General features: G+C 59.6%; 1 protein-coding gene across 2 annotated transcripts in view; it reads left to right on the top strand.

Annotated features, from left to right (window-relative positions):
• MID2 (midline 2) overlaps nucleotides 1-10,001 on the top strand; it is an 84,390-nt gene that overhangs the window by 57,800 nt on the left and 16,589 nt on the right. For both annotated transcript variants that reach the window (XM_009879990.1, XM_009879991.1), the window contains exons 3-6: nucleotides 2,017-2,124; nucleotides 7,274-7,422; nucleotides 7,934-8,061; nucleotides 8,720-8,863. In XM_009879990.1, the coding sequence (XP_009878292.1) occupies nucleotides 2,017-2,124; nucleotides 7,274-7,422; nucleotides 7,934-8,061; nucleotides 8,720-8,863 (529 nt within the window). The remainder of the gene's footprint in view (nucleotides 1-2,016; nucleotides 2,125-7,273; nucleotides 7,423-7,933; nucleotides 8,062-8,719; nucleotides 8,864-10,001) is intronic.

Raw genomic sequence — 10,001 nt, 5'->3', positions numbered from 1 at the left:
GCAGACCCTGGGGCTGATCCCGCCCCCCTCCCTCCCGCTGCTACCTTGCAGCAGATTTGGAAGATTATCGGCTGTTTTTTCTCGGCAGAGTTATCTTTGCGGACCATCAGCTGTCTCCCACTTGGGTGTTGCATAACCTGCTGGCCGGCTTTAAAAAAAGATCTTGTATCCAATGTGCCTAACGCTGGGTTGCCTTCAGACTTCTGCGCTGTTTCACTTGGCTTTGAGAGTACCAGATGAAGAAAACCTGTTTATGTCCTCCGGTACACTATTTCATTTAAGTGACAGGGCGCAGCTCCCCTCCCGTGAGGTGTATCCCCCTTGGCTGTCCATCCCCCCAAGGATGCTGGTCTTCCCTGGAGACAGAGGACCGAATCCTCTGCCTGTGCTTTCACTGCGCTCTCTGCACGCCTTCCTCTCAGCTTTAAAATAAATAAATCTGTGTATTTGAAGCCTGAAAAGGAGGTCCAGCAGGGATTAATTAGCCTGAATTAAGCAGGACAGATGCAGCTTTTTTTTTTGTAGGAACAAGCACGGTTTCCTTCTGCCTCCTGGGGCTGACGCTGCTCAGTCCGAGGGCAGGGTGGGAGCCCCCCGTGTCCCAGCTCGCTGACCCCCCGGACGCACATCCTGATCATCCCGGCTCTCCCAAGGGCACGCGCTGCACCCTCCTGCCGGCAGCACCAGCTCGGGCTTACCTGGAGGAGCTGCAATTTGGACAAGTCCTCCAGCATCTCACCTCCTGACCACCTCGGGGAGGGCTCCTGCTCCCAGAGGTCACCAGTGTCCTGCCCGGTGCTTATGGCACCTGTGTGGCAGAGCCCGGCTGGGCACCGACCGCTCCGCCACCCGCAGCAGTGATGTCTGTGTGGGAGGACCGATGGCCTTGGGGGACCTATGAAGAAGGGATGAATCATCAGTGCATTTCCTACTTGGGCTTCTCTGCTCTTCTTTGAAGTCTTAGGGACAAGTCCACCACTGTGTCCTGTTGCCCCCACCGCTGTGGCGTGCCCGGCTTCCCCGCTGCCTGGGCTGAACGCCGTCCCCGAGGAGGTGCCAGAGCGCCTGGAGCCCTGCGCGCAGCCTGCAGCGCCGCGAGGGGAAGGGTTTTCCTTCCCGGGGCACTGCTGTGCTGGGGGCTGTAGCCTGGCACGGCAAGCGGCTGGGTGGCCGCGCCAGCCCCGCCTGCCCGTGGTCATTGCTGCTTTGATTGCCTTGAACGGAAGGGTTCAGCCCTTCCATTTCCCGACGGCCCTCTGCAGCTGTCCGCGGGCTCTCCCTGCGCTCCCGTCCTCTGCCCGCGCCGGCCCGTTCCTTTCCCTTCACTTTTGCAGATGCTTTGAAGTCACGGCCGCCCTTGCTCGTCCAAGCAGGGAGCTCTCGTTCATTTTTAAGCCCCTTTTTGCTTTAACCAGCACACGGGCACTGCCCCGGCGTGGGCGCACGAGAGCGCCGCGCGTGTTCCTCAGGAGAGGGCAGCGAAGCCGAGGGCAGCATGGGGGTCACTTGGGAGCACCCCAAAACACGCAGCCCGCCCAGGGAAGGGAGGCGGTGAGATCCCCCAGCGTCCCTGCGTGGTGTCGGCGTTGGCCGCGGGCACCCGGGCGCCGTTGGAGGGCAATGCAACCGTGACGGCACGGCGCAGCACGCCGGCAGGGCTGAGCCCGCGCGGCAGTGGGGACTCGGGGAGGGGACGATACCTATGGAGGAGCACGTGCCCCTCAAGCACGGCCCCGTTGCCCACTTTGGACGCGCAGCCAGGGGGGCTTCACACCCTCCCACAGCCTTTCACCGTCCTCCAGTTGGACTGGCGATGGGTGCAGCGAGCCGGCCCGCGGCTGTCTGTGTTGCAGGGCTGTTAGCTCCTGTCCCGCTCAGCCCCCGGCGGCGCCGGGTCCGGCATGGAGGATATGTATTGCATCTCTGCCGGTCTGAGCCGGGAGAGCCGCGGGGCTGCTGAGCTCAGGGGCGAGTGCGTCCCTCCTAACGGCGCGTGCTTTTGCTGTTCCTGGGCAGGTGAACACAGCCATGCACGAGGCCAAGCTGATGGAGGAGTGCGATGAGCTCATGGAGATCATCCGCCAGCGCAAGCAGGTCATCGCTGTCAAGATCAAGGAGACGAAGGTAAGGCAGGTCGGCTTGTGCGGCTGCGGTTCCAGGGTCCCCCCCGGCGCCCGCGGCAGCGTCCGCCCTTCCTCTCTGGCACAGCCCAGCAGTTCGTCAGCCCGTGGTGCTGGGACGTCCCAGCCGCACGCAGCGGGGCTGCTAGTGGCACACGTTGCCTTGCCCGTGGAGGAGATGCTTTGGGCAGCCATCGGTGTGCACAGCTTCGTCCCCATCGCCCCAAGCAGTGTGCCGCTCCGGCTGTCCCCAGCGCTCTCCTGCCGGGGACAAGGCTTGACATGGCCGGAGGAGGGAAGGCGCGTTGAGGAGCATGACAGATTGGTGCAGTTGCTTGGATCAGTCCAGACAGCTTCCTCGGGGCTTTTCTGGCTCTGCGGCGCTAATATAATAATGTAGAATTAATACTGAAGGGCCGTCCGAGCCCTGCACTGCAGAGAAGGGAGAGGCTTCACGTTCTGCATCGCAGCGTGGCTGTAGGTGAGATGGTTTCTCGCCCTTTTCTTTGGCGGGGGGGTGTGTTTGGACCCTTCCTCCAGCGGTTCCAGGGGTTGTGGCTGTTCCCTGCAGTTTCCGTGCGATGGGGAGAGGCTGGAGGGATCGGCTGCAGCTCTGTGCGGCGCCTGCGGGAGTTCACAGTGCGTGTGTGCAAGCCCTTTGCCTTTCTTGCTGAGCTTGAGCGTGCGTTAGGGTCCAGCCCTGCATCCCTCACCGTGCCCACAGTGGAGCTGGGGAGCAGCATCGCCCCAGATACAGATTTTTTTGCAGGCAAAGGTTTGGGAGCGGGTTGTGCCACGTGTGCGCGTACGCAAGGGAGCCAAGCAGCACGACTCTCGGACACCCTCGGCAGCAGTAGAAGCTTTAAAACGCCTGCTTTTATCCCAGCCACTTCAGGGAACATATTTTATGTAACGGTGCCTTCTGCTGGTCCATCTGTCTGTCTGCCTCTCACTTCCCACCCGCTCCCCCTAACGTCTTTTGGCCATGTTGTCCAGTTTCAGCCGTGCTTGGCAGGGAGCTGGAAGGCTCAAGGATGTTTTTTTCCTACAAATTGGCAGCTGGGCAGAGGAGAGAGGCCCCGGTTGGTGCCCAGAACCGTCAGCAGAAGCAGCGCTCACTGCTTTGGAATCGCCAGGGTAGGAGCAGCGAGCCTGTGCCCACGTAGCTGCAGCGCAGCACCAGTGGGAGGTGGATGTGGGGACGGTGGTATCGGCAGCGCCGCGCAGGGGACTGGGCTTGGTTCCCAAAGTTACCTGGGAACTGGAATAAGCTTCTTTGCCGGTGCAGTTGGGCTGGAGGCAGCGATGTGTGGGTCTGCAGCGCTGCAGTGCCCCTCCGTAGCCCCCCGTGCTGCCGGCGCTGGCTGCGGGCAGGCTGGGCGTGTTTTCTCTGTGGCTTTCGACACCTCCGAGCAGCGATTTCCAAGTGCGAACGGGAATCAGCCTTTCCGAGGACCCCCAGCTGCAAACATCGGGGAGTTTAAAAAGCCCCAAACACAAAAGAAAGGAGGAAGCACCGGAGACAGCGGCTGGTTTGAAGCGCTCCGACTGCAGAGCGGGAAATACTGCTTTCCCCCTCAATTACCATTTGGTTTTCCATTTGTTCCGGGCTGCTTTTCCCGACAAACAGCCCGACGGATGCATGGAGCAGCCTGATCACACGGCGTTGGAAAGAAGCCCTGGGCCTGAGGAGGAAAGTCTATGGAGGCAAAAATGCCAATGCAGCAGTTTCTCTCCAGCGGCAGCGCGGTCCTGGGAGGAATTGGCTGCTCTGTCCCAGGAGTGCTTTGGAAGCTGTGAGATGGAGCTCCTCCACCTCCACAAGGCAGCGAGAGAGATGTGAGGACCAGAGCAGCTGCCCAAAGTTTGTGCGCAGTCACTGGTGGGAGGGAGGGATGCCAGGCGAGGGTGCCCGGGGGATCATAGAATCACAGAATGGTTTGGGTTGGAAGGGACCTTAGAGACCATCCAGTGCCACCCCCTGCCCTGGGCAGGGACACCTCCCACCAGCCCAGGTCGCTCCAAGCCCCGTCCAGCCTGATCTTCTTCACTTAAGGATATCTGATGGTAAATATTCCCATTTCTAAGCAAAGTACTATATGGTATTTACTGAACTACATCAGTACTCCTGGTGGTTCTCTGGTATTAACATTGTGAACCTATCTATTTTGCTAAACTGGTAAAGAAGTTTTGCGAGAATGTGTGTTCTGGTGAGCATTCATTGCAAATTGTTTCTTCCTGAATGAAAAGTACGGTGGGTATAGCCTCTTCTTCAGTATTTTACTACTTTGGTTTTCTAAGTGAAGAAATTTGGTGACACATGGAAACATACGTGGGAGTTAATCACAGGGTTTGTGTGTTGGGGCTAGAGAATCCACCTTTTCGTATTCTTTCTGCTTTTCCCGTGGTCATTAGTGGTCTTCATACACAGAAGTCGCTGCTGGCCGCGCTGCTGGGGATGCAGCCCGGGATGTCGGGGGCTTTCTGGGCTGCAGCACACACTGCCGACTCCTGGTGAGCTTCTCACCCACCAGCACCCCCAGGCCCTTCTCCTCAGGGCTGCTCTCCATCCCCCCATCCCCAGCCTGTATGGACACCAGGGCTGCCCCCACTCAGGAGCAGGACTCTGCACTTGGCTGTGTTGAACCCCATGAGGTTCACACAGACCCACTCCTCCAGCCTGTCCGGGTCCCTCTGGATGCCGTCCCATCCCTCCGGCGTGTCACATCCATTGCTGTCGGCCGGGGGATTCGCACACTGCTTAACTGTAAAGGCGGTGACAGCGCTGACACCTGGGAAGAGCAGCTCGAGCAGCCTCCCGTCACCTCGGGAGCTCCGGCTCTGCTGTCTGACGGATTTTTGAGCCGCAGAGTGTGGGGGGAATGGATTGACAATGCGCTGCAGGGCAGCGAGTGAGGAGCTGCCACGCGAGCGGCTCCGGGAGCTGCTGTCACGATGGCTTCGCAAGGCTCGCGAAGTGCCCTGCTGCCTCGTTAAAAAAAGGGAACAAGGGAATAGTCTGAAGGCGTGCCGACGAGCAGCACGGCGTCCCGGCTGCGGCCGTGGGAGGTGGGCTGGGAGCGGAGAGGACGCGGCTGAATCTCGGCCATCACACCCTCCCAGGGTGAGTCCCGCGCGGCGCTTCGCTGCGACCGTCTGCTCAGTGAGTGAGAGGAAACGGTGTTTCTCTGGTGGGTGACACAGGCGCCCTCCTGGAGGACTTTCCATTTTAAGATGCGTTTGTGCCATGCCGGTCGTGTGGGAAACGGCTGCAGAGCGCAGGGCAGAGGTTTGGGGTGGGATTTCTCGTTTCAGAATCTGCCGTTCTGGGTACTCCCAGCCCAGCTCCATCTGCTGAAATTTGCTTTCCCCTCCCCGGGGTGTCTGCGGGGTCCTGCGCTGCAGACGCACGCAGGAACAGGGCAGTGGGGATTTATATTTCATGAGCAAGTGCCTCGTTGCCCCCCTCAGGGTGCTTTTCCAGACACAGCATCACCTCCAGCTTGGCTGCCGATGCCATTCCCAGTGTGCCGGTTCGCCTCCTGCCTTCTGTGTCGTTGCTGGTGCCGATGCAGGACCCGGGACTGCTCCTCCCGAATCAAAACGTTGTCTCTGGCACCAGCAGGGCAGAGCAATGGTACAGCGGGTTTGAAACACACGGTATTGACCTCAGCCACCTCCAGCTCTGGGCTTTCCTCAGCTCCCCTCTGCTTCCAGCTTAAACAGGAAAACTGCTCCAAAAATCCATCAGCTCCTCCGCAGCCTCCCTTTTCCCTCCGGGCTGCTCCACTCCCGGCTCATGGTTGAGTTCTCCCATTCCCAGCCTGAAGCTGGCCGGGCTCTGACCCTGTCACTTCTGGGTTCCCAACCCTTTACGTCCCACTGGGCGCCATCCGCGCTCCCCGGGTGTCCAAGGGATGTGCCGGCGCGAGCCCGGGGCGGCCGCCTCTCACCCGGGCGCAGTCTGACGGGACGCCGGTGCCCGCACAGGGGGGTGCGTGTGCTGACGGGCAGGAGGGAAAGAAGGGGGTTACATCTCCTGACGATTTTGGTGTCAGAGCCGCAGGCCTTAGTTCAGTAGACCCTACGAAAACGTGGCTGTTGCAATCCTGAGCATCTTCGGGGATGACCTGGGGCTTGTGCCGGCCTTTCCTTTGGCTCCGTGCTGGCTGCCTGGAGGAGGTGGGAGTTTCAAGGGGTTTTTTCCTAGTGCTCCAGCACAGCATTCCCCTGAAACATGGAGGTTTTGCCCAAGAAGTAGTGTTTCTTCTGGTTTCTTGGCTCCCCTCGCTGCTGCTGAGCACCGGTACTTTGCAAAAGAGAGAAGAGGTGCCATCAGACCCGTTCTCTGTGTTTATTCCTTAATGGCTTGTTCAGTGCTGTCTTAAACCATCAGTAAATACCCTCCACAGAGCTTTGTGGGGAAAGGACACAGCGTCAGAGGTGCTTTTCCCTGGAGTCACTTCATGTCCCCCTGGGAGCGGTGCCTGGGCTGGCTCTGAGTTCCCAGTGGCCACGGCAGAGCCCTGTGCCCCGGCACCGAGCACGGGCTGTGCGGGACCGCGGATGCTTGTGCGGATGGAGCAGAGCCCCTTCACACCACGTGCCCTATTTTTGGGTGCAGACTGGTGCCCGGGCTGGTTTTCCAGCCCCTGCTTCCCTGTGTCGTGCGTAACTCTCCTGTCCCGTCTCACTGCAGCACCTCACCTTTAACTGCAAAGCGATGTGCAGCTACAAACGTGATGTTTCCCGGCAGCTCTGCTGGGGCTGAGCCCGCCTGAGGTTTCCTCGCCCCGTGCTGAACTGCTTTGCAGGAGCGCTCCTCTCCCGGCCAAACCTGCTGAGCGCCGGCACGGGGCGGGGGTGGCATTGTGTTTGCACGGGAGGAGCGGGGAGAGGATGCTTCGATCGCGCGTGGGACCCTTCGAGCAGCGCAGAGGCTTTTCTCAGGGGCTTTCCCACCTGCAAGCAAAATTCAACACGGAAAGTGCATTGCTGCTCCCCCTCCCCGGAGCCTCTGGGAATGTTTCTGTGCCATTTCACCACTCCTTGCTTCCCCTGAGCAGCCCCTGGCTTAGGATGGGGTTTCCTCTGTGCTTTGCAAGCTGCGAGCTGGCTTCTGAGAACCTGTGCCTCCTCTGCTCCTCCCGCAGGTGATGAAGCTGCGGAAGCTGGCCCAGCAGGTCGCCAACTGCCGGCAGTGTCTCGAGCGCTCCACAGTCCTCATCAACCAGGCAGAGCACATCCTGAAGGAGAACGACCACGCGCGGTTCCTGCAGACAGCCAGGAACGTGGCCGAGAGGTGGGCTGTCACGCTTGGCTCGGGGCGCCGGTGGGCTGTCACCGGAGTTGTCCCCCGGTCGCAGCTCCCTGCCCAGGGACACCCCGTCCTCCCCGCTGACGCCTTCCCGCGTGCTGCCCTCCCACAAGCACCGGGCTCAGCGGTGTCACCGCTTCCCGTCCCTCGCAGGACAGGAGTTGCATGGCATGTCCTAACGAAGCTGAATGTCCGCTACGGGAGCATCGTTCCCTGGGAGGGGGGGAAAGTGGTGGAAATGCCAATCCGAAGGGAGCTCGGGGGGCAGTCAGGGATGGGAACCCCCGGATGGAGCCCCCCAACCTCTCTAGGGACCTGTCCCCAGGCCGGGCCGCCCTCCTGGGGCAGGAGCAGTGGTTAGTAGGTGCAAGCTGGTTTCCCGCCAGCGTGTAATGTCACCGCTGCTTGCGCCCTTCTCATCCCCCGTGTTGCCGCTGCCGGGTGTCGGGAGCGCATGCACCCTGATGCGTATTGATGCTCTCTCCTTTTCTTTCAGGGTCGCCATGGCAACTGCATCCTCTCAAGTTCTGATACCAGATATCAATTTTAATGACGCCTTTGAAAACTTCGCTTTAGATTTTTCCAGAGAGAAGAAGCTGCTGGAGGGGCTGGATTATCTAACCGGTGAGTGCTGGGGCGCGCTCCCCCGCTGCGCCCCACGTCTTCCCCGCAGCCCCTGCCCTGCGCCCGCCGAGGGCCGGCAGGCGGATTTTAAAGCGAAGCAGGCTGCCGCTCATTCTCACTGGTAAAAAGCGCCCGGTCGGCTGCGGCAGAGCAGAGGCCGTGCTGTCACCAGGACAGTGACATGTCCCTGTCCTCCTCTTTGCACTTTGCCTCTCCTGGAGGGCAGGTGGAAAAGTTCGGAAAACAGGTCAAAAATGGTCCACGGCCCAGGGGGGAGGCTGGTGCCCATAAGGATCCGAGAGGGCAGATAACAGGGAGGGAACAGTAAATTAACCAGTATTTATGCTTCCAATGCACTTCATGCTTCTTCTGCTGCCCTTTTGGTGGGTCTCCTGGTGCTAAATTGTGTACTCCGGTGAAAACCCCTCGTTCTGGCATGCCTGAAAACACACTGCCCCCCGGATATTTTGGTATCGCACTAAGAAGTTTGATTAAGCGGGAAACACAGTGACAGATAAAATTAGATAGTTGTTTGTGTTGAGAGACTCTGCTCCCCACATGAGCCCACCTCCATCCCCAAGGGAGCAAAAAAGCCCTGGGTATATTAAGAAAAGAAAGCAAAAACTTACCGAAACGTGTTACCTGTAATCTCCCGCAGCGCCGAACCCGCCGTCCGTCCGAGAGGAGCTGTGCACGGCCTCCCACGACACGATCACCGTCCACTGGATCTCGGAGGACGAGTTCAGCGTCAGCTCGTACGAGCTGCAGTACACCATCTTCACCGGCCAAGCCAACTTCATCAGTAAGTCGCTGCGCGCCAGCTCGGTTTGGGGGACTGTGCTCGGGTTGAGGAAGGAACAGCTTCTCGGGCAGAATCGGCACGTTTACAGGCTGGGAATGAGGGAAGGATTTATATACCCTCCGTAACAATATCGAGGCACGTTTCCAGGTAATTTTTCCTGAAAATAACTGCCATACCTAATTATCTTTCCACACCACCACAGATTTGTGTGGCAGGACCAGGGTTAGAGGACAGAGGAGACCTCTCACAGATGGGTCTGTGGTGGTACCTCACCACTTGGGAAGCGCTGTGGTCAGACAGAGAGGAACCTGTGGCTCGGGTGGCAGCAGCCAGCTCCTCTGGGACAGCCTGGGCTTTGCGGACTGTGTGGTGCACAGCGCGTTTTCCATGCCGTGATATCTTCTAGTGCAACGGGGCAGCTTGAAAACAGTTTTATAGGGCTGAACCTGCCGCCAAGGTTGCCATGAGGTCAGGACGGCAACCTCTTCAATGCAAAGTTCCCTCCTGGATGTTGGATATTGCATAGAATTACAGAATGGTTTGGGTTGGAAGGGACCTCAAAGACGATCCAGTGCCACCCCCTGCCCTGGGCAGGGCCACCTCCCACCAGCCCAGGTTGCTCCAAGCCCCGTCCAACCTGGCCTTGAACACCTCCAGGGATGGGGCAGCCACAGCTTCTCGGGGCAACCTGCCCCAGGGGATCACCGCCCGCACAGGAGAGAATTCCTTCCCTAACACGAACGATCATTTGATGAAGACTTATGGCAGTTACAGGGGTTTTGATATTCCAGATATTTTACCTGCATTTAAGAGCTGGCTGCACGGTTTGGGGTGGGGTGTGGTGGGGTCCAGAGACACGGGTGCAGGGGAGGACCGGCTGTTTGCAATGCCCCCTCGGCACTGCGCGTTCCCCCGGGGTGAGCCGCAGAGAGCTCGTGGTTATGGAGACTTTGAAGGGATGCGCTCTGCCCCAGTCCTGCTGCCTGCGCGCGAGGGAGAACAGGAGCAGTGACGGCGATGGAGGGAGCAGAAGCAACGAAGGGAAGAGGAGGTGGCGTCTCCGGAGAGACCTGTTGCAAACCGGGGGGAGGCAGAGCAGCTCTGGCAACGCATCGGTGTGTCCCGGTGATCTCCTGCC

Source organism: Charadrius vociferus, unplaced genomic scaffold, assembly GCF_000708025.1.
Source record: "Charadrius vociferus isolate BGI_N301 unplaced genomic scaffold, ASM70802v2 scaffold852, whole genome shotgun sequence".
Taxonomy (NCBI): Eukaryota; Metazoa; Chordata; class Aves; order Charadriiformes; family Charadriidae; genus Charadrius; species Charadrius vociferus.
This window is presented reverse-complemented; position numbering and strand designations above follow the sequence as displayed.